A 23,331-nucleotide genomic window follows, 5' to 3' on the forward strand; every position below is an offset into this window, starting at 1 on the left:
CAAATTAATCAACAATCGATTACTGTGCAACACTCCCTATAATTGAACAACAGAAAGGTTAATTTAAATCAAATTAAATCGTTTCCCGTTAAATTTTTCAAGATAAGTACGGAAGTATTTTTAAAATGCTTATTAACCGCACAAACTGATCTCCGTGGTTTTACCATAACGGGCCAACTGCAGCGTCGTAAAGTCTTACACTAAGTATAGCGTTTTATACTTACAGTATTAGGTATAAAAACTGGTACAGGATGGTGTGTATACAATTTGGTGGCGTTGTGAGATTCCGCCGCCTACAGATTGTTTCTGGTATTGCAAGACAAAAATCAATATTTTAAGTGTACATCTTAAAGTTTCCCATCTTACTTTCTCGTACAGAATTCACTGTTAGGAGGAACAGCAAAATGAAATAATCTGTGGGTTATGCAAACATCGCACAAAAAACATTCATCCATCCATCCATTATCTTCCACCATGAATCAACAAAAAGAAAATGGTGAAATTTTAAGGTTAATAAGGAATAAATGTTGTGAAATTAAGATTTACACACAGGAGATAAACTGTAAATAAATAAAGTTAATAAATCGGCGTTGTTTTTTAACTGATGAAAATCATAGGAAGATATACAATTATCTAACAATAATTGAAGTGGTAAGACTTATAAACATATCAAAAGACTTTAGATATCAAAAGAAAAGATTTTGTGTGATAAGAAATATAATAATTACAGTTGAAATGTGGTCTTCTTTGCGGTCTTATGCGGAACGACGCCAGTCAGCAGACAACTTTCACGAGGTAATATTTTTCTCCAGGGCTGTTCAGAGCTCCTGGGTTTTCACGCTACTTAGTGCGTCTGAATAGATTTAAAGCATGAGCCTCGAACCCGTGACGGTCATGAGGGGTCTTACTGAGCTCGGGTTCACAAGCTGAGATTTAAGAGCAATTGCATTGGTTTTCATTTGAACACAGCCACGTTTTGGGTCCCCAGAAGCTGTATCCTTGTTCATCTCGTTATCCACTTTCGGTAAGATTTTCCTATAAATAAACCGCAGTCTTATTTATCAAGCAGATGATAGTTGATAGGTTTATTGGGTTAAGATTAGGCTACATTTGGCACTTGTAGAAGAGATCGTTTCATTTCGTTGGGTTTTTCTGAATTAAATTTAAGCGTCAGTTTATTTTAATTAAGCAAGGTGCGGTTTGCCAAGAAACTAATATAAATGGCATTATTATATTCCAAAGTAGTCCAGTGAAATTCGTCTCAAAGTGAGTTTCAATACCAATTTGAACGGCACTTCAAACCATTAGACATACCACTTGATTAGGAATGGATTTTGTTTTGCTGGAGTCTGCGTTATTCATCCAGGTAAACCAGTTCAGCTGAGAAAACCTATTTAATTAGTGAAATGTACTAGAAAAGCATAATGCCGTTTCCATCAGGGAAATGTGTATGGAATATACTGTAAACTTTTCCCAGACCAGTTTCCCTTTCGTTAGGTGTCACTGACTGAGACATCGCCATGCCACGCAGAGGATTTGATGTCCATTTTGAGAGTAAAGGCGGAGGATACTATGTTCAAGCAGAGGAGTAAGCTTTTTGTAACCTATTACATTTATATTCGCTGTGGGAGTTTCTTTGATAGTATTGCCAATCGTAGGCGTATGTATTTTTTTTTTTTTTGCTGATTTTGAATCTTTTGGATGTTTTGTATGTAAGCCTCACATTTTACAATATTTCTAATACGCGTCTCAGTTATGTTTTACTCCGTCATTCATTTGAGGGACTTGAACGGCTGAGCAAAATGTGCGTTTCAGGGCAGCTGGAATAGCCGTGCTGGTCGTGGTCTTTGCAGCACTCCTCGTAATCGGATGCTGGTACTACAGGAGGAGGAGCGGATACAAAATGATTCAGGTGAAGCGTCAAGCGCCACATAATTACCATAAATAACTGGAGAGCTCCGTCTGACTTGGCTGCCGAGGCTATTACGCATGCGCACAGGGAGAGCTCATCATGCTTCCTGTCATAGAGAGTCATTAATGTGCTGGATTCAGTATAAGGATTTTTTTACCTCGGGCTGCGGCTTTTGGTTGACAGAGTTCATGGAGCGCTCCGGCCTGGAGATCGCTTGCAAGGCCGAGCCATTACAGCGAGGGGGGTGCGGCTGGGGGGAATAAAGTTGCCCTCGATGAGTTCACCAACTTCCGTCAGGTGGTAAGATATCGGCTAAACCAGTTCTGTGCCGAAGGAAGACGATCAATGTGGGATTTAATATTTCCTGTTGGATTTTAGCAAGCGTCTTGTGGCATTAAAATAAATGGATCAGAAATATTAGGCAATATCAATTACTTCAAACAGGTAATTGACTTTTTACTACTGCTTGTGTTAAGCACTTTATCGTATCATCAGAATCAGTAGTTTGTATGGAGATGTTCCTTTCGTTAACTGTGAAGGGACATTAACCAAGACAAAGGCTTGTTACCTGTAATAAATTTAGTTTTTTAGTTAAAATATGTAAAGACAGGTCTTTTTCCCTGTTTTTTTTTTTGTACTAGTTTAAAAATAAAGTTATAAGAAATTCTTTTGTTTTTCAGGCACAACTAAACTGGCATATTATCCATATAAATTTGGCAGTACACTGTCAGAAAAAAGTGACAATCTGTACCTTTGAGGGGGCTGTTACTTGTCACTGGGGCTGCACCCTTAGCTGTAGTTAAATGTACCTTTTAAGGTACAGAAATTGACTCTGAGGAACATTTTTATACCACTGGGGGAGGGCATAACTTTGTTTTTGTAACATTCGGGGGTTTGAGGTCTCCACTCATTTAGGTGGAAACATGTTTATTGGGGGGGGGGGGGGGGGGGGTGGGTGGTTGTATTAACTGGTTTTGATTCATTGGGGTGGGGGGGGTTACAATAGGTTTTAAAGGAACCCGTAGATAGATAATGAGTTGCCTTTGCTTTATTTCAGATTCCCAATGCCCCCCCGGCATATGAGAAGATTTCTTCTGGTCCTTCACCCCCCCCTTACTCACCATGAATGGCTGCAGAGACCAACGGCAGTAGCACCTAACAGTCATTATAGTCTTCACTTTCACTGATATTCTTTAATTAAATCTGTGGGACCAACTTTCAAAGATCATTCCTGGCTTTAATTAGAAATAATCAAGGCAACAGTCGCAAAATAACGTATGAGCTGAAGAAAAATATATATATTTACATACACAAACTAATCATTTATTGACAATATCTTCTGTTGCTTTCAGTAAATTGCACCTCTTCTCTGTACTTTAACAGTAACTTAAGTCCCACCTTTTTTCCCCAGAATAAATGTTTATTTTCAAACAATGTAAAATGAGTTATTCTGGTGAAATATGGTTTGTCCCATGAAAATATGTAATATATATATAATAGGTGAGTTTTAAATACCCACACATTCAGAGTTATCAAGAAAATCCAACCATTTTCAAAAGCAGCTTAACCAGAAGTGTGGTGATAAGATCCAAGGCCTACCCTGGGAACCGTGGTACAGCTATAGTCAGGGCATGAGTCCGTCGCGGGGAAACAATCAACTGGCACTGCAACTTTACAGTCTCTAGTAGGAGATGAAGAAGACCACCCACAGACATCCATACAAATATTAGCACACACTGAGCACAAAGAAAGAACAGAAACATTCAAACTTTATGAAGAGACAAACACAAGACGCTTACCTGTACTGGGGCTTTCATAAAAAGGACAGAATCGTTCATGATGTACAAATCACTTTTATTTCCATGCAGATATTTCTGCCATAACTTACCCAATGCAAATGGTCCAAAATACCTACTAAAATACTTTGAAAAAACCTATATGGTATACAACGGGAAATAAATATTTTCCAAATATTATACAATAAGTGACTTGAAACAGTATACAAGTGCACAATCATTCAGATGAATATCTAAAATGTAAAAGGTCACTATTTATTCCCAGAGGGTGTATAAATAATTTAAAACTGGTCAAATGAAAAGTTTACAGGCAAATCGAACAGACACACTACGGTTGCAACATCTGACAAATGCTAAATGTGAATTTCTGCCTTACAAGGTGGGGAAACGAATCCTAAGACAACTAGCCTAAAATACGCGGCAGATTATTCACAAATAAAATCATACTGAATGATTAAATATAAATGCTAGAATAACATTCATTTGCTACTGTCACACATACAACCTTAACGGAAAAGAAAATCCTGCAGACTTGAATGACATAGAGATCGGTAGACTGGCCATTAAATGTTTTCTCTATGTAAACCATGGACATTACTGTGAAATCAGACCCTACAATCACTGTTTTGTGTAAGAAAATCCATAAGCAAATCTTGCTTATTGAATATAACCGAAGACTGAGAATTTCTTCTATGACATATAGTATTTTCTCTTTACTATATGCAGGGCTACAAAACACGTCATTGAAAGCTTATTTTCCTCCAGAGAAAACTACTGATAATTGTTTTCACATCAGAAATCGGTTTTAGACAATAAGCAATTTGAATGTTTTTGTATCACCCTTGCGTTTTACACCTCAGTCACTGGGACGTGCTTTTTCTGCATGTGCAGGGGTCAAAGGATCATCGGTCTTCAAGGAAGGAAGCACTCTGCCTGTACCAGAGCTATGGGTGACAACCACAGTGGCCGAAGTCTTAGACGCTGTTGGCAGACTGGAAACCGCGGGGCTTCTGATGGCATTTAAAACAGCGCCTTCTGGACTCACCATTAGTTTATCGATGGAAGCACTAGTCACGGCGGCTGGAGTGGAGACCTGTGATGAAGGTTTGCTTGGAGTCTGGGAGAGAATGGTTTGACCTGGAGTCATGCTGGAAGATTCAAATATTGCCGTCCTGACCGATTGACCTGATGCTACTATGACAGTGTTATTAGACGGTGGTACGGTCGCTATTGGGGATGCCTGTCTCCTATTAAATGTACTCCCTACAGGTAATACTGTGGCGACAGGCAGAGACTGTATCCTGGATACTGTACTCCCAAAAGGAGGAACAGCTGATGTAGGTAACACCTGTGTCCTGGAAATGATGGCACCCACCGTCGGTACAGCTGGCGTGAGCTTTGTGCTAGCTACAACATTTGCAAGTCCTATTTGCCAAGGTGCTGCTTTTGTGGCACCCGGTGGGCTTCCTGGCATCTGGGAAGCCAGTGGAATCGCTTCTTTCATTTGGTTACTTGCTGCTTGACACAAAGTAGCCAACGAGCCTTTCGCTTCGGCAGAGAGGGCCGAAGGGGCAGTCTGAGAATTAGGTAGAGTTTGGCACAGTGTGGATGCAACTGCAAATAGCTGTGGGACCTGTGCTACTGATGTGGTGTTGCCAGTAGGCAGTGGGGATTTAGTTGTGTTCGCAACAACAGTCATCTGAGGAGTAGAACATGTATAAGAGGAACCCAGTTTAACACTAGAGGGTGACGGTGGTATATAAGGTCCGTGCAGGGGCTGTGTGCTTGGTGTGTATTTTCTTGGGTTCTGTCCAGCAGACAGTACAGGAGCTGCTGCAACGGATGTTGCAGGACCCCTCTGGGAAGTGGATGAAAGGCTTGGTCCTTGAGGAGTTGACAGGGGCACAACTGGGCTGGATATGAGGAGCATATGACTCCCTGGCCCAAGTCCTTGAGCAGGGACAATGAATCGGGTGTTGTTGATAACGATATGACTCCCAGGTGACAGAGGGGTTGCAGTGTTAATCAGAATCTTCTGTTGCATGGTGTTGGATTCATATGGGGGTGGGACTATGGCATGTTGTGCTGCCTGGGGGGCACTAGGAGTAGTGCTAAATGACTTACTTGGGCTGGTGCAGTCTTGAGACTGTAAGACAGGAGGGAGTATCACAGGAGAAATTTTGAAGGGGACGGGTTTTGACATTGCTGATGCCTGAAACTGGGGTTTATTAAAGACGAGGCCTGGTATCGTAGTTCCTGTGGGGGCTTTAGGTATCAAAGCACAGTCTTTGTTGACTAAACTCTTCACAGAAGAGGCCACAACACTCTTTAAAGAGCTGCCCTCTGATTGGGCTGTTGCTGTTTTGCCCACACTAGGAATCAAAGAGGCTCGGGGTGAAAGAGCACTGTGCTGCTGGGAAAGCACTGGAAGTGTAGAGGATACTAAATTCCCTGCTTTCAGAGCAGGGAATGTGACAGCTTTCCCACCTGATGCAGTTTCCACAACACTTACTTTGGATGCAGTTACAGGTGTGCATTTTGAATCTGATCCCGCTACAGGGAGGCCAACGCTAAAGGCCTCAGCTCGTAGCTTGTTGGACAAATCTGAAAGACCACTGGTTGGAACTTTCTGCAAGGAGCTGGTTGTGTTGACAATGGCTTGACTAAGGTTGAGCCCAATCTTCATGTCAGCGATTTGAGATGTTGAAGTGAGGGATATTGCCATGGAATCGCTAGATGTTGTTTTTTTTGGAATGCTAACTAGAGGCTGTTCCACAGAGGAAGATGCCTGACTAATAAAGATGAGTCTAGGTGCCGGAACAGTAGAGGAAGTTGGCGGCACTTTTGCTGTTACTGCAGAAGTAGCAATGGTTGATGATGGAGCAACAAGGATGACCCTTTGCATGGAAGGCCTTTCAGCTAGTCCTTCTGCTGGTTGAGCCATTGTAGTTAGAGGCTGTGTAGCAAAGAGTGTTGAGGAAGTCTGAGTGACTACTAAGTCACTTTTAGCTGAGGATGTCGGCAAATTTAGGTTGGTCTGTGGAACCACAGGCAATGTAGAATTCTTGGGAGTCAAAGCTTGTGTTGTTATATTACATTTGGATGCAGTTAATGGTGCAGAAACACTGTCCTGGGTCTGGTTTAAGGCAAAGTTGACAATGTTGCCTACTCTCTGACCTGCACTGACTGGAATGGAAACAGCAGATGGGCATGGAGATACACAATTTGTCAGAGAACTGCTAAGTGAAGAAGGGGCAGATGATGTGGTAGTTTCTGTTGTACTGGAAACTACTGTAGAAGCAGCTACCGATGGTGAGGATTTGGAAACAAGGAAGGCTTGGAGGTGTGGGGAGATAGTGATGATAGGGCTGGAGGCTAAGAAACCAGAAACAGACTGGTCAGAGGTTTGAACCTTCACCACTCCTGTGTTGCCTCCTCTAGTGGTGACAAGAATCGATTGCGAATCCCTTATGCATACAGTCTTCAGTTCTTGTTTGGAGTCAGATTTGCTGGGACTGGCTGAAGCCAAACTCGTCAGAGAGAGTCTATTTTGGATGTCACTAGGGGCAGGTCCTGCTTGGCAAACAGAATTACCAGCATAATAGGTCTTTGGAGATGTTGGTAAAGTAGAAATAACGGCAGAACTAAGTGGCTTCCTGTTACAGGCATCAGGCAGTGGAGAAACTTGCTGTATGGGGACCTTGTTTGTATTATTCACTGCAGCTTTGCCAGGGGCATCGGAGAGTGTAGCAGATGGTTTTGAGACAGAAACTGTCGTTATATTGTGATGCAGAGGCTCTTTCATCGTAGGTAAGATGACCACCTGTTGCATGGCCTTCTTCCCAATTTTCTGGTCCAGCACTGGCTGTAATGCAATCTTCTCTGGGCTGGTGCTTTTGCCGAGTAGGTCCATGCCGTCCGATATCTTGTAGATGCCCTGCACTGGACTCTGCACAAGACTCTTTGGTGTGAATGAGGATTGTAGTGCTTTCCCGGGGCTTGCCAAGGGTTTTGACATTTTCTGGGGAATCTCTGATTTGTTTTGGTTGACCATGGCAGCTGCAGCAGGCTGACTGATTAAGGTCACCTTGTTCCCGATACTCTTAGCTAACAAGGCCTGGATGGGCTTGGAGCCCTTTAGAAAAACAGCCATAGGTGCTGCAACCTTGCTGGTTTCTGCGACCAAGGATTCTACTGTTGGGTTTGATTCCTTGACTTCAGCTGGCACTGCAGGACTGGCTTGTTCCTCACCAGTAATTTTGAGTTTCTTTCTCAGTTCTTCATCAGCGTTGCCACTCGGTGCACGCTTCGCGATTCTAAAAGGTGTTCTGTGCTCATCCAGGCCTACAGTTTCTTGCCTAGGAGTGCGAGTCCTCCGGGATGATTCCACGGCTTGCTGCTTAGTGTCTTCTGGAAAACAGAAATCAACAGATTAACAGCTAAAAACGGTCAGATACACAAGCAAAAAGGAAACAAAAGACAATCTGGAGAAATTAGGCCATATTCATTTTACCAATGCATATTTTCTCCCAGCCTGGTAGGAGAGTATTTACAATAACCATCCATCCATTCATCTCCTAACTGCTTATCTTGCTCAGGGTTTTGGGACTACATATCCCATTATGTGTAAGTGATAGCAAGACGGAGCTGATGTCCCTTTCGGGATAACTGTTAGGCCTATTGTTACTGGTCCTGCAATGTCAATATTTCAAATAATAAATATATTACTTCTAATCAGTTAAACTGTTTCTGTGGTAAATTATTTTAAATTGTATGCCTCCATGTGGGGTAAACAGTACAAATCTACCATATAGTATATAAATATGAATAATGCAACCATATTCTGGGTTATATAGCCTAATCGGGGGAATGTTGAATCAATATTCAGTAGCCATGTTGTGCCAGTGAGCAAATGACCTCACAGAGATGCTTCGCTGATGGAATTTTAAGTATTGCATTGTGCCTACAGTATGCATGTTTGGGTTTCTATGAAATACCGCATGTAGGATCACTATGCAGACGCTCTACCATCCTGCTTCAGGATATCTATGGATATGCATGTATGTATTTATTAGCATCGTCCTGTTTGTCCAAGTATGGCAAAGAAGAGAAGAAAATTGCAAAACAAGACAGAAAATTAGAGTACATAAGCTTGGTTTCAAGAAACGCTTCTGGAAACTGTTATGTGGCTGTGGGAGAACCAGGGCAGTGCGCAGCAGATTTATCTGGGAAAGTTACATGGGGGGTGTCCGTGTTACACGTTAGGGTGTCACAGGTGATATATGCCATGTACAGACCTGTTTTCACTGCATCCTTCTTCACTACCTGGTCCAATTTCTCAGCTCTCTCGGTCGCTTTTGGGTTATCCGAGGAGTGGCCGTCTTTTGCCACAACCCCATCCCTGTCATCCTCGAGCCATTCCTCCCTGACGAAGCTGTGGTATTCGGGATGCTTTCTGAAATCCTCGTAGTCCTTTTTTAACCGCGCCCTGAGAGGAAACGCCTTAAGGGCTTTAGCACTGCCGTCACAGAGGCCAGGTCAAAAACCGCGTAGCTAAATGTTTGACACGATTAGCATACAGCATTTATTCCTAATTCGCGGTATTAACAAAATCAGGAGAGTAATTAAATGGAAAATGATTAGCACCATCGCTATAAAGCCGGCAGGGCACAGTGTGCCTACCTGTTCCTCTGAAAGGCCTTAATAATCTTGGACTCCCAGGGCGAGAGCTCATTCAGGAGCCTGATGAGGGTGATGTGTAACTCCTTCACCGCCTGTCTCCTCGAGTACCACTTTCCCTGCAAGAAGCACAATTGTTATTTTCACACCAGGCCTTACTTACATTTTCCACATCATGTTCCCCTTCATATCCTGTCTTTTGTGACAAAAAGTAAACGTATAATCAAGAGTAATTTTTAAGGGAATGCTGGCCTAGAGTACTTATGTAATAACCGATTACATCCATCTTTAAATTAGCTTCAAACACACGTTAAATAAGAAAATGTCAGTAAAGCATAAACCCAAGCGAACATACTGTTTTTTTCACAATGGTGGATATGCTTTAGAATCCACTTTTTAGTTAAGTTTAACTGCATTAAATGTTTGATTTACCGTGGATTATTAAAATGTGCTGAAAGGTTCATCGGGGGAACACTTGAGAACTTGGCAGGAATGTAAACATACAAAGCATGCAGTAAAGAGAACAGTGAGCCTGGTAGTACTGTCATCACATTAATCAGTGAATGGTAGCAACAGGCAAATGTAACCTCATGCACATAGCTGTACACAGGATACACTTTAACATGTCAATATTTACTATCTGCTAGATTTACATACAAATTTTAAATTTTGTGCACCATCATCACTCTTATAATCACAGCCACAGCAATTAATTCCGGGTGGTATTTCCACTATAGCCAACAGCCTCACACACATTAAGACGCACAGAAATGATCGATGTTCGCAGTTCTGCGCTCCCTCTCTTACTAACAGATTTCTTTCTGGTGCTTTCCAGCTCTTCCAGTTCATCTTCAGTTTTGCTGATCAGCACTCTGAGTTCCTCCACGCTGGAGCACACGAGCTGAAAGGCACAGGAAGATGAAGGAAAGATGAGGAAGATGCTACAAAAGGATCACAGGCCTTTATTTTAGAACGGTGCTAAAAAATTATGAATGCACATCGTAAGCCTTTAATAAGAATTAGAGTTAAACTGATGCTAAGTTTGATTAATTTAAGATATGCTTTATTTGGCTTCGGTGTTTGATATTTCCGTTGTTCAACAGCAGCTTTGCTGCACTGAATGAACGACTTACTGTCCAGCACATGGTACCAGCGAGATGCGACCGAAGCAAAATAAAAAAAAAACAAAAATCCCAGCTCAAAGATGCATATAATCGCAAAATAGAGCACATCGCGGATTTAACGAACAACCTGAAGCGATGTCTAGCGAATCCCAGGGTCTGACATTTGCGAAAGTTTATTTGAAAAAACACAGTGAAATTTTAAATGTGGTATAGCAGGACCGTACGTTTTGTTTTATCATCATTACCACCCAATACACTGACAAACACCGCAATATAACTATCGAAAGTCACTGTCAACATCACTGTGCTGAATGACCTAAGCTATTCAACAAAGAGGCAGATTTATAAGTATTACAGAAAAGCCTTTTCTATCAGGGACAACTGTAAACACAATAATATAAAGTTTATATATATTAGCTCTCTGAATTTCTTGTGTTCTCTTGTCAGTGTTTTGTTACGTTTTCTCCACTTTTCGTTATGAAAATAGTGTCTGAAATACTACACAACTGAAAAATACTGTATTGTTTCCACTAAATAATACATAGATTACTCATTTTTAGTTTGAGTATTACAAAAAGGAGGACAGACGTATCTCAGTTTATTATATTACTCTGAATTATTTTAACCTTACACATTTACAAATTTATCAAGAGCACAGAATTATGAATCTGAACAAATTACAAATCTACAAGACAAACTACTAGAAGTCTATAGTGACTTCTAAAATTCCTTCAGATTATTTCAACTGGATGGCTATCCTGCAGATGTAAATTCAAAATTTGCAATCTATAGTGTTATACAGATAAAACGCAACAACTAACTCTCACGCAAGACTTCATGTATTCTTGCTAATGTACCTAATAATCATATATGCACCACAATATAAAATGCAATAATAATAAATCACACTTACCTGAAATTTTGGCTCGGCTGGTAGTTTGGGACCAGTCTTTCTCTTCTTTGACGTCAACTTTTTGGAATCAAACTTTTTTTCTTAAAAAGAGACACACAAAAAAAATAACATTAAGTCACAAACATACAGATATATTTCATTTAAATAGTGAAAAGCTATCAGCCTCGACTTGGGCCCTCAAGCGTGTAAATCGCAGTACATCATTTTGGGATGGTGCAGAAGACGACGACAGCAGACTTGGAGCTGACAGGAGAGTGAAGCCCAAAAACTTGTCTCTTGCTGCAAGGTATCTGAGAAATTAGGAGCTCGATTTTCACGATGAGTCAGGCTGCACTATGAGGATCAACAGTAATAAGTTATTTAGTAAAACAGGATATCCAGGTGGCTGAGTGAGTTGCACTTATCTCACGCCTCACTGGCTGTGTGCTTGAATCCCCGTTTGTGTGGAGTTTGCATGCTCCGCCCATTTCACGTGGGTTTCCTCCCACAGACCATAGACATCCAATCAGGTGAAGAGGCTGCCTATTGGGTATCACCACGCATGGCTATTTGCATGTACCATCCTCACAGAAAGTCTTGGGATGCTTGCGTAATTCTCTAATAATGTTGCAAATTTACTGGTTTCATAAAAAAAAAAGTCCATTAACTTTTTTTATTTCACACACCTTCCTCACAGATCATTTCTTTTTAAGTGTCATAATTTTTTTGACAGTCTCATTTAGTTCTGTTCTTGCCACTTCGCTGTTAATTGAAACTGTAGTCACTGGCTCACACAGGGATACTAAACACAAATGTTTGTTGTTTTATGTTATTGCAAAGGCATTACAAATTCAAAAAAGCACTCAATGAGACCGCTTGTCAATTTCAATTTCAAGCTTTTGCCTCGGAGCATCTCTTTTAGAACTACAATTTCGGTTTCAATTTACTGATACTTTAAATGAATGTTTTACTTTAAAAGTACTGGCTGTTTCTAAAGTAATATGTATATCTGTAAACTGACGAATTAAGTTTTTGTTATAAAACCAATTAATCTGCAGTATTTTTACTGAATTGGACAAAGACCCAAGACTTCCTGCGGGCACTGTTTGTGCCCTGTGACGGCCTGGCATCCCATCCATGCCAGACCCCAGCCTTACCCCCCTGCATCCCAGTCATGGGACAGCAGCTGGAAGATGAAGGGACAGACAATAGGATATGCTGCACTGGGGGAGGGGGGCATCATTAACTCCCTCCCAGCTAAGGGTAAAATCGCTTGTTATGCGTCACACAGCCTTCTTCACCATGAACACACACCCTACCTGCCCTGAGCTTCTTCCGCTTTCCCTTCTTCTTCTGAGCCGCTGTGCTCTTCTGAATCCCCATCTTGGTCACCTTGGGTCGGGTTGCAGCAGACTTGCCGCGTCTCTCGGGCCCACCCTCTTCCTTCATTTTCTTTTTCTTCCTTTTTTTCTTCTTCGTCCGCGTCCGGCTCGATTTCCCCTCGGCGCAGCCTTCCGGACGGGGAGACTCGGAAGGAGCCGTTCTGTGCAGCGGGACTATCGAGCAACCCTGGCGGTATTCCAGTTGTGGATCCTCGTCGGTGCCACATGCGGGTTCCTGGATATCGGTTGGAAACTTGTTTCCTTCCACGCGGTCCAGGCCCGGGTTACGCGGGATCTCCCCTGGATGTGCAGATGACCGCGTCTGTGGGACCTCTTCTGCATCTGCCACCGGCACGCCCGGGTCACAGGACACTGGCGCAACTAACGACAAATGCTCCACCTTCGTCTCGGCCTTACATCCTACGTCTATCGACTGGATTTTAACACCCTTAATATCGCAAGAGTCGAAATGTCCTCCACACGGAGAGTGTATGTCAGTTTGTCCTACCTCCGCAGATTCTGCTTTAATTTGTAGGTCTAGCCTATACTGGTGATCCGTCAGACCCCATGAATTCACTGCAGGCATGTTCTCTCTTTCTTTCATTTCTGAGTTGAAACAGGCAGGTTCATTCTTCATGTCTTTCTTCTCATTTTCTACTGGCGCCGTTGGTCCCTCGGGCTGCATGATGGCTTCCACCTTTTTCACCTTTTCCAGTCTTCTAACCCGAATGGCTGGAGGGGGGAACTTAGGAGGGGTGCTTGGACTTTGGCAATAGATGCGCAGATCCGCCCCACAGAAATGTGGGAAATGAATATAGGCGTTCTCTCGCCCGTCGTACCCGAGGATGGACTCCCGGCACTCGTGGATGGGCTGGCTAAGCACCGCGTCCTGCACCTCCTTCTGGTTTTCATACACGAAGTCGCACAAGCCCTTAAGCAGCCACACGCGCTGGTCGAATGGCAGCTGGTGGAAGGGTTTCTCCTCCAGCGGGCTGGTCTCTCCTAGCGCCTGGAAAAACTGCGGGGAGAGGCCAAGCTGCTCGGCGCATGCCGCCGTGTCCTCCGACTGCCCCATGAGCTGGTACCAGCCGGAGACCTTGTGCCGGAGGGCCGCTTCCCAGCGGCGGTAGGTAAACGGAGGTCGCCGGTGCAGGGTGGCTCGCCTCTGCGGGTGACACAGCAGCGACGTCATGACCTTGGCCAGGAAGGTGCTGCACCGCGGCATGAGCAGGCAGCGCTCCAGCTCGAAGAAGACTATCTCGGGGAGGTTGAGCACAGTCTGTGCCAGACACAGGAAGTGGCCGACGGCGGGCAGCTCCCACAGCGTCTCCACCGACCATGGGGCGGCATTGGCCAGCAGGCTTCGCTCCCAGTCATCCAGCTCTTTGGCGCTGGCCTCCTCTGCCTCCTTCTTTTCCTGCTCCCTCAGCCTAAAGTTCAAGAATAAGCCAATATTAGCAAAAGATTTTCCTTCCTAAAATAAACACTTTTGCACAGGGCGACTTTTTCAGCAATGTTGCCGGGACTCTTTTCCATTGAAATTGGGCAACAGATTTCTATTTTAAAAACTATTACTGGCAGTGGGCGACATTTTGCAATGATCCAGATGCAGATGAGTTGCCCTTTGTCTCACCTTACTGCCAACTGCCCGGCATCACTGCTCAAACAGTTTCCATGTGCATCATCATCTTAAGGTCCAAGAAAATAAGCCGATATAAAAGATTTTCCTTCTTGGAATAAATACAGTGAAAATTCACAGTCTTGGAAATTTTAGTGAAAATCCAAATAGTTTATGATGCATTTATGGTGCGACAAGGCTGGGATCAGAGAGCAGAGTCAGCTACCCCTGGAGCCATTGGGGTTAATCGCCTTGCTCAAGGGCCCACTGGCAATGTCATTACACTGCAGACCACGAGATTTAAACCCACAACCTTCCGTAACCTACTGAGTCACACAGCAGCCCGGGATAGATGTACTCGGTCAGAAAAAAGTACTAATTAGTACCTTTGAGGGTACAATTACTTGTCAGTGGGGTATATTTACCCTCAAGGTAAATGTACCTTCAAAGCTACAGAAATTAACATATTTTGGTGCCACAGGCAGCAGGGAACAACCCAGGATGGGGAACCAACCCACAGCAGCCTACTCTATAGTTTCCAATTATAACTGGAGAACTGGTGTTACAATAACTGCAAAATACCCATTCATTTCAATTTAGGGGTTCACCCTTAAAACTAATACAGACAAAAGTTGTGAATCTAAAAGATAAAAAAAGTTTTGAGATATCAGTTTTATTGCAGGCATAATTCAGCGATTGTCAGCAAGACGCTAAGGTATATCAGCCTGAATAAACCGGAAGCGAGCCAACCTCTTCTCTTCCTTGGCTCTCTGCTGCTCTTCCAGTCTCAGCACCTGCACCATGAGAGACTCACTGACCCCCACGGTGACGGGCGTAAGGTTACGGGGGGTGGAGCGGCGTCGCGTAGAGGTAGTGCCGGGCCCTTTCTCCTCCTCTGTGCCAAAACGACCCTTCGAGGTTACGGCCAGAGTGGTCTTCTCTCTGAGAGTCCTGGGATTGAAAGAACAAATGTTTAACTGGGAAACAGACAACATTTTTCTAAAATGGCTGTGAGTTCACTGAAATATTTAAGACCATGGAACGGAGAGCACGCTTACATTCCAATGGTTCTGAAGGTGATGACGCACTTTTTGAGCAATGTTGCCGGGCAACAGCCCATCAGGTAAGAGAAAGGGTAACTTATCTGGATGATTACAATATGTTGCCCACTGCTGATTAGTAGAAATTTGTTGCCCAATATCAATGGAAAAGTGCCCAAGCAACACTGCCTGGCAGCATCTGCTCATAGCTGCCCTGTGTATCATCACCTTTAGGCTTCTAAAAAACATTCATAATACTTTATGTACAAGGACAACAGCAGAACAAATAGGCTGGTGTTTGAAAACAGCGTAGGGAGCCACAAACTGTTGTTTCCCAGTGTGGTCCGGACAACATTTGCGTTGCATACCCGAACAGTAGGATTATTATTATACATGACATTACTGATTACTCATGCAAGGCTGGCACTGATGGCTGGCTGTAGAGGTGTGGTGGTTTGCATTTATGAAAATATGACATTTCCATACAAGGCTTAAATTTTTGACCCCCCTCCCAAAAAAAAGGCATTTTTACAAACCACTGAGCAAACTTCGACTATTAAAATAAAAGTGTGTTATTCATTAATAGTATTGAAATTTACTGAACTAAGCAACTGTTCAACTCACTGCACATAAATATCAAACAATTCCGCTTTAAAACACACTCTATCTTCATATACCACATCGGTAATATCTCAAAAACATTATGTAATGATATGTAAGTAGAGATCTTGAAATTGCCTGTAGTGTGTGAGTCTTGCAATGGGATGACATCCCATCCTAGGGTGGTGTGTCACAATGTGGGTTTGGACCCTGAGGCAGTGATCAGAAGGTCATCGGTTCAAATCCTCTGTATGACAGAGTGAGGCCTTGAGCAAGGCCCTTAACCTTAACTGCCCCAGGAACTGACTGATGACCTCTCATTTGTAAGGAGTTGCATGCCTCTGCCCTGATCATCAAAAAAAAAACATTTGAAAGCTTTAAGGAGGCTACCAATTCATATACAAGGCATGGACAGTGCAGGACTAAAAATAAAGTTCTCTAAGTAGAGTTTGCAGTGAGGGAAAAAATTCCTTTCTAGAAAAGTCCAAAATACTGATGTTCGATTATCTGGAATATGGGAATCAGTGCACCTCAAACAGCAATAACGTTAGTCTGAAATTAGATAAATACTTCTTTGGAAAAAAGATATGGAAAAATAAACGTGTTAACCTGACCACCAAAGATTAATTTAAGAATCAATTAAGTTCGAGCGATACTTAGCAGAGAAGGTGTCGTACAGGAGGTGCCTCAAACCATTCTGTGTCAACGACTCACTGAAGATCTTAAGAGGAGTTAATCTAGTGTTTAAGCATCTATTATGGAATTTGTAGCATCTGTACTGTTTTGCTATATAGAGGTACATTTTACACAATTGTACCAGTCAACACCTGTGAAAGGCATTGGTTCTTAAAGTAAAAAAAAATATACAATATTGTCTGGATAGTGAAGGGTACTTGGATATGCATGCTGATCTTAGCTTCCTAAAGTAAGTGTGAATTATGCTTGCTGACATTAAAAGCTGCTTAAAATTGTAAAACATCTGGTGTCGATTCACATCAAGACTTTCGAACCGGGTCGATATAATGAGACATACTGGTGGAGCCTTATGACCAGAGCTCACCTGGAGAGCAAAGTCAGCTTCTGCTCCAGCATGATTTCTAATTTTTGCGCCTGTTTGGAGATCCAGTGGTCCACACCGTGGTACCTGTAACAATTCTCCAACATCAGCCTGAAGTCTGCTACAAACTCGGTGATACTCTCGTATTCCCTGTTCAGGAACTTCTCCTCGATCCTGCGAAAGCACACGGGCCGCTTGCCGTGATCTCCGTCTCCCGTTTCCTCCCCGCCACACAGCGGCTGCATGAACGGAGCCGTGACTCCCTTGTGTTTCTCCAGCAGGAAGCCGTGAAGGATCCTATGCGCCTGCTGCAGCTCGTAGCTCAGATCGTCATCTTCGTTTAACGTGCTTGAACTGTCCTCCGATATTTCAGCCGCGGTATCTTCCACTCCCACGGCGTTATTTCCCCAGATTGCGGCTGGCGTCTCCCCATCGCTATTCTGCACAGACGTGGAATCCGGCTGCGATCCTTCGTCGATTTCTTCAAAAGCCACACGGTCGGGACTGTGCAAAATGAAATGTCTTTGTCTGTCCGCTTTGATAGTCATTTCTTTATGCTCCATAACTTCACTTAATGACACCTTGGACAGATTCATATTTGCATCAGACTGCACCTTCATTTTGCCCCCCACCCTGCAAATTTTGCCAATAACCCAGAATCAAGTATTTGCTTTGCTTATTATACGGTCTTTCAGACGAGGGGAGTATAAGGACCGCATCTCCCCTCAGATTACAAGTGCCGATAAAATCATCTGTGGCAGCATCCAATTTCAGGAGCCCCTGACATTTACATGTTTGTCACGCTATTGACTGATATCGGTCTCCAGTATCCATACTACAAATAAATACATTCATGTTGCATTGCATGACTTTTAATATTTTTACTGCTTTTGTTTGTATATTTTTTTCAAAGGCAAAAAGGGTCTGTCATTAACTCCACGCCACGATCCGGCGACAGGACTTGCATTAAAACTTAGTTAACTACTAAATCGGGGGAACTTGTCAAACGAGCCGAGTCTCCAGGCTCCAGGTCAGGGCCTGCATCACCCAGCCACAGAAACGTCCCCGTCACTTACATCCAAAACATTCACCAAGAGCCCATTTGGGCCCAACTTCATACATCCAGGAACCAGCGGTTCCGATTTACTTCCTAAAGCGGCGCGATCTGCTCTCTGCTCTCCGCCTTTCCGATCGGCTCATTGTTTTCATCCCCGGGCCTATTCTGTTTTATTCCTCCATGTTATAAAGAAAGAAGAACAAACAAGATCAGCGGACCACGTATTTTTTCCGCCTTACGTAAAAAAGTTCTTACTTTCCCATTAGCCCAGCAACAACACAGACACCGGTTCAAGAGCTATAAGTCATTAGTAAACGCAAATCCTCTATTTTAGCGAGCTAGCTGTCTAGTTACGCTCAACCAAGTTTGCTAACAACACTGAGCTAGCAGGCAAGCCTGTATTTACTAATCCGGCTGACAAAACAATATATGTAACTTCCGATCATTTAAAATGTACAAAGCAGACTGAATACCATGCAGCAAAGGCTTATTCTCTTTGCGGGTATAATTTCCTTGAACGTTACTTTCAACTCCAGGCGCCGGACCTCTGCGTTCATGCGCCCTGACGTCAGCGCGCGTCACGCGCCTCCCATAGTTGTCTGTCTGCTGGCTGTTTGCAGGGTCACAGTTTCCTTAGACGTTCACGTGGGTCCAAATTTACATTTTTTTTATAATGTACTGTAATTATGTTATGGGGCGGCATGGTGGTGCAGTGGTTAGCACTGTCGCCTCACACCTCTGGGACCCGGGTTCGAGTCTCCGCCTGGGTCACATGTGTGTGGAGTTTGCATGTTCTCCCCATGTCGTCGTGGGGTTTCCTCCGGGTACTCCGGTTTCCCCCCACAGTCCAAAAACATGCTGAGGCTAATTGGAGTTGCTAAATTGCCCGTAGGTGTGCGTGTGTGAGTGTGCCCTGCGATGGGCTGGCCCCCCATCCAGGGTTGTTCCCTGCCTCGTGCCCATTGCTTCCGGGATAGGCTCCGGACCCCCCGCAACCCAATAGGATAAGCGGTTTGGAAAATGGATGGATGGATGTAATTATGTTATATGTCAAATGGTAATTTGTGGCGGCATCCTCAGTGCATGCAGTACACCGTTGTGCATAAAAATAACTTTATGTATTGTATTGTATCACAAAAAATACGAAACTACGACTGCATATAGTAAAGTTTTCAGGTAGTTGGAATAAACATATTTATATATATATATTCGTGTATTGGATTATTTTTATTACTTATTGCTATTACTTATTTATTACTTATTTTATTACTATTACTGTATTGGATTATTTTGAACACTAAAGACGTCGCGTTTATATGGAAATAACATTTTACAATATAACGCTAGATGGCGCCTTATAGTTGTTTTATGTTGAATACAAACTTTTTTTGTGTCGGAAAAAATGTTATTTCACCATAATAAACATATAAATTAAAGTATATTTTGTATATATGAATACACATACAGAATATTTAAAATAACGTGTACCTCTATGGTAATAAGAACTTCTATTGCCAGGTCAGCTGTGAAATATTAAATGATATTAAATATATTAAATTGAATTCAGTATGGAAGCATTAGTAGGCTTACTTTATAACCATAGGGAGTTTTTTTCAGTGCATGGTGTTGCCTGTCTAATTCAAGTTCTGGGGGTGAGGGGTCTTCTGGTTTTTGAACTTTAAGGTTAAACAGGCAAAAAAAACTTGCTAAGAAACTCAGAAGCATTTAATGTTGCTCCAAAACTCAGTGAATGAATACTTTGACTATTCCCCAAAACATGACAGTAAGCCAAGACATGTGCAAGCAGGTGTATGCCTGCTTGTATTTACCTAGTCACCAGCCTTCATTCTCTTTCAGCGCTCTATCAGTATTGTTACCCTTTCAGTTGCTGGGTGTATCATTGTTCAGTCATCAATAATGTATGATACAGAAGCATGTTTTCTATCCAGTGACAAGCTCAGTGTCTTTGGCCAGGTTAGTAAACTATTTGCTTTGCAGTATAAGAATTGAGCTTTCATTGAAATACACCCCTTTAACCAATATTAATGTTTACTGTCCTTGTGTTACTGTAGATTGATTTATTAGTTTTGCACAGAAATGAAAATGAAAATGTGTGTTGCTTTGAAGCTTTGGAATGTAACAATCACAACAGTTTTGAATACATGGGTCAGACTATTGCTAATAAAAGCATTGATAAAACAATAATGATACAAAGAAGAGAAATATTATGAAAATAATGCAGCGTGAATTATAATTTAACTGTAATGTCAGAATACAGTGGGAATGACTGGCAGGGCTTTTGAGACATTGTATCTCGTCCGACTTTTGTAGCAGCTCCAAATGTCAAGCACTGCAATTTGTTGATCACTTCCAGTGAGGGACGTTTCACTCTTCCAGCTGGTCGGGGATCTCAGGGCCGTGGTATCAGATGCATTGCCTTACCAAGCCTTGTCAAAATAAGAAACAGTATCCAGTTAAAAGCAGGTAAGCACTCCAGCAACTTGTATTAGATTAAGCCTTTCTTTTCATTTGCTGATTACATTATATAACCGAATGACACTTTTCACAGGTATTCAAATAAGGGTAAAACCAAACAAAACTTTACCACGCTGAAATTATTACTGTTGAAAATAAATTATTTTTGACCTTCCTATTACGTGTGTTATATGTAGCTTTTTCTTTCATGTAGAATAGTATGTCATTTCTTATTACACACAGTTCAGAGTCGCCGAACGCGAAGGTCGCACCTGATGAGCTTCATGTCGCACCAGATGACTCCAGCTGACGCTTAAGACTCGCATAAAAATGACCGCTGTGTCTTTAAAGGGAAATTTATGCCGGATTTTATTTCGCGAGATTTGCTTGGCGCCGTGACCCCATGTGAGACACTCCTGCAATAAACACCCTCTTCTGCAGAGCGGCTCTGCGATGGAGCCCTGAGCACTTTCGTTTTTGTTTCCCTTTTCCCCCCGTATCCCCAGAGTTGTTGAAAAGGTTTTTTTTTTTTTTTTTTTTTTTAAAAAAAAAAAAAACAACAACTTGACACATAATCAGTGGATATCTTACACTATAACGATGTGGATCCAAATTCGGACCATAGACGGCAAAGAAACGCGGACCATTGAGGATCTTTCCAGATTAACTAAAATTGAGAGTCTGAGGCTAAAGATTAAAGACATTTTCAACGTAAACCCGGAACATCAGCGGCTGTTTTACAGGGGAAAACAGGTAAGCGGGGTTTTCTTTGTGGGAACCGTGATTTTGATCGTTTCGCTTAGTGCTTTTTTTTGCTGCAGAATCGTGCATCTCTACCAACGTGCAACTGAGACTTAAAGCTAGCTGTCTCTGCCAGGGTTTGGGAAACCGCTTTTAACATAACCTAGTGTTTCTGATTTCAAGTTGGGGGACGTACTGTGTAACTTCACGTGTCGTGAATGCTTTTCTCTCTACAGACTAATAAACACCTTAGGTACTGAAGCAAGGGAAGGTTTGGGTAATTTGTATGAATGAGGTGGATGTAGGAACACTCCTCAGATACGAGGAACGTTATTCTGAGGCATTTTGTCACTTGAAGATCTGAGTAGTTGTTCACCGATCTGTCAGTTATAGCAGTTATAACACTTGGGCATGATATATATTGAAAACGGCTGAACATTTTTAGTAGCTATTCAACTGTATTCTTATTGTTTTCCTGGAAAGTGTGAAATTCACATTGACTTATATGGCCTCATATTTGTTTTGCACGTTGAGTTTTAATGCTGTTTAATTGTTGTGTTCTTCGAGTAGAGAAAAATCAAACGGTCCACATCTGCTGTATACAGTTTAATTTGTTTATATGAGGCCCAATCAGCTGATGAGCCATAAAACACCACGAAGACTCTGTTCGTGTCACACGCGTTGATTTCTGTTGTAGCAGAAACATCTCGGCTTGATCTGCAAACTTAGTTACGCTGATGGAGTCTGAAGGACTGCTTTTTTGTTCCCTAAGTTGATTAGCCAGTTAAGTGCCAGTTTACAGGACCTCTTGGGCGATTTAGTACACGTGCTTTCCCCGTCTGAAGCAGAAAGTGCGGTGTTTACAAACCAGCTTCAACCTCATAAGAAAACGCTCCTTAGTATTATGTGTGCATTTTTGGAAGTGGGCTAAAGTATGTTTCGTGTAACGGGATCCTAAGTCTATCGCTAATGCGTATAATTCTTATGATTTATGTCGGTCAGATGAGTGTCGTGATGTAGGTGGTGCTCAGATCCGATAGCCACAGGCCAGGCTGAGGAGGGGTTTTCTGCTGTCACTGAAAGTACTTAAGCAAAGATCAAATAAGTAAACAGTGCCGACTAAGATTAATTGTAGTTTTAAGTTGCAACAGAATTCAAAATTGAGGAGTTCAAGTACCTAACAAGCTCTGTAAAATTATCAGACGGACACGGTCCTGATGTTGGTTCCGGAGATTTTTGTTTTTTTTCCCTGTTTGAAATTTGAAAAGTTCAGTGACGTGACGCAATTCGGGCTCTGTTAACCCTCAACAGTGGGTTCTGCTTATTGCGGAGGCCCTTTAGTATTAAAAGCTGATATAAATTATTGCATTTTATCTTATTTTTAAACTTTATCCTTCAATAAAACTGTCACTATGTGATTTACACTCTGGTTATGGAGATTATTTTGAAATTTCAGAGACGGTTGACTGTTATGTAACCCCATCCTTCTCCCCCACCCCCCCCAAAGAATTACTGTTAATTGTGTATTGGTGTGTGTACAGATTTTGGGAATCTCGTCATTAGTTAAAATGTGTAACTGTAATTAGCATAATGTTTTGATAACAACAGATTGTTTAAGGCTGCCAGGTTTAGACACAATAGCGGCTGAGTCAGCACGTTAGGTTGCGTGTTGGTTGACGTTAATTGTCAGTGAAAGTGAAATCTCAAATTTAGGGACTGATGTCCTCACTGGACAATGTCTGAACAGGCGGTTATGTTTCTCCAGCAGAGTGGTTCCTGTGCATGGGGGGGAAATGTCCGCTGTTGCATGTGATTGTTTTCCACCTAAATGCAGGGCTGCCTTGACCCACTCTGCACGAAGCGGCAGCTACGGACACTGTAAACTAGCCGACTGCCGGCCTGAGTGTACGAAATGGCGAAACGCTGCAGAAAGGCTGTGTTGTAAGAAGATGCTGTTT

At 42.5% G+C, this 23,331-nt stretch overlaps 3 protein-coding genes across 9 annotated transcripts in view; 2 read left to right on the forward strand and 1 right to left on the reverse strand.

Moving 5' to 3' along the window:
* Positions 1 to 123: 123 nt before the first annotated feature.
* On the forward strand, positions 124 to 3,353 carry mlana (melan-A). 4 transcript variants are annotated; one of them, XM_049021122.1, is made up of 5 exons: positions 124 to 204; positions 1,498 to 1,588; positions 1,816 to 1,912; positions 2,096 to 2,212; positions 2,970 to 3,353. In XM_049021122.1, exons 2-5 carry the CDS (start codon positions 1,521 to 1,523, stop codon positions 3,036 to 3,038), a joined length of 351 nt encoding a protein of 116 aa, XP_048877079.1. In that variant the 5' UTR covers positions 124 to 204; positions 1,498 to 1,520; the 3' UTR covers positions 3,039 to 3,353. The 4 variants fall into 4 exon arrangements, with proteins under 4 accessions (XP_048877079.1, XP_048877080.1, XP_048877077.1 ...); XM_049021123.1 differs by lacking the exon at positions 124 to 204 and adding an exon at positions 775 to 795; XM_049021120.1 differs by lacking the exon at positions 124 to 204 and adding an exon at positions 881 to 1,024.
* Positions 3,354 to 3,749: 396 nt separating this feature from the next.
* LOC125746739 (uncharacterized protein KIAA2026) lies at positions 3,750 to 18,751 on the reverse strand. Of its 3 annotated transcripts, none has more exons than XM_049021114.1 (8): positions 17,104 to 18,751; positions 15,154 to 15,354; positions 12,723 to 14,215; positions 11,425 to 11,504; positions 10,199 to 10,288; positions 9,391 to 9,506; positions 9,006 to 9,196; positions 3,750 to 8,118 (listed from the first exon to the last, which is right to left on the reverse strand). In XM_049021114.1, the coding sequence occupies exons 1-8, from the start codon at positions 17,718 to 17,720 to the stop codon at positions 4,565 to 4,567; spliced, it is 6,342 nt and encodes a 2,113-aa protein (XP_048877071.1). In that variant the 5' UTR covers positions 17,721 to 18,751; the 3' UTR covers positions 3,750 to 4,564. The 3 variants fall into 3 exon arrangements, with proteins under 3 accessions (XP_048877071.1, XP_048877070.1, XP_048877072.1); XM_049021113.1 differs by having other exon boundaries at positions 10,154 to 10,288; XM_049021115.1 differs by lacking the exon at positions 3,750 to 8,118 and having other exon boundaries at positions 9,061 to 9,196; positions 10,195 to 10,288.
* A 1,869-nt stretch (positions 18,752 to 20,620) lies between these two features.
* The window catches only part of LOC125745772 (E3 ubiquitin-protein ligase UHRF2-like), a 49,797-nt gene continuing 47,086 nt past the window's right edge, over positions 20,621 to 23,331 (forward strand). The window contains exon 1 of one of the 2 annotated variants that reach the window (XM_049018955.1): positions 20,621 to 20,641. Coding sequence is in view for 1 of the 2 variants with exons in the window: in XM_049018954.1 (XP_048874911.1) it covers positions 21,233 to 21,385 (153 nt within the window). In the remaining variant the exon portion in view is untranslated. Of the gene's footprint in view, positions 20,642 to 21,070; positions 21,386 to 23,331 lie in introns of those variants that run through there. The other variant, XM_049018954.1, reaches the window with a different exon arrangement.

The sequence above is a fragment of the Brienomyrus brachyistius genome, chromosome 7 (genome assembly GCF_023856365.1).
Source record: "Brienomyrus brachyistius isolate T26 chromosome 7, BBRACH_0.4, whole genome shotgun sequence".
Lineage (NCBI taxonomy): Eukaryota > Metazoa > Chordata > Actinopteri > Osteoglossiformes > Mormyridae > Brienomyrus > Brienomyrus brachyistius.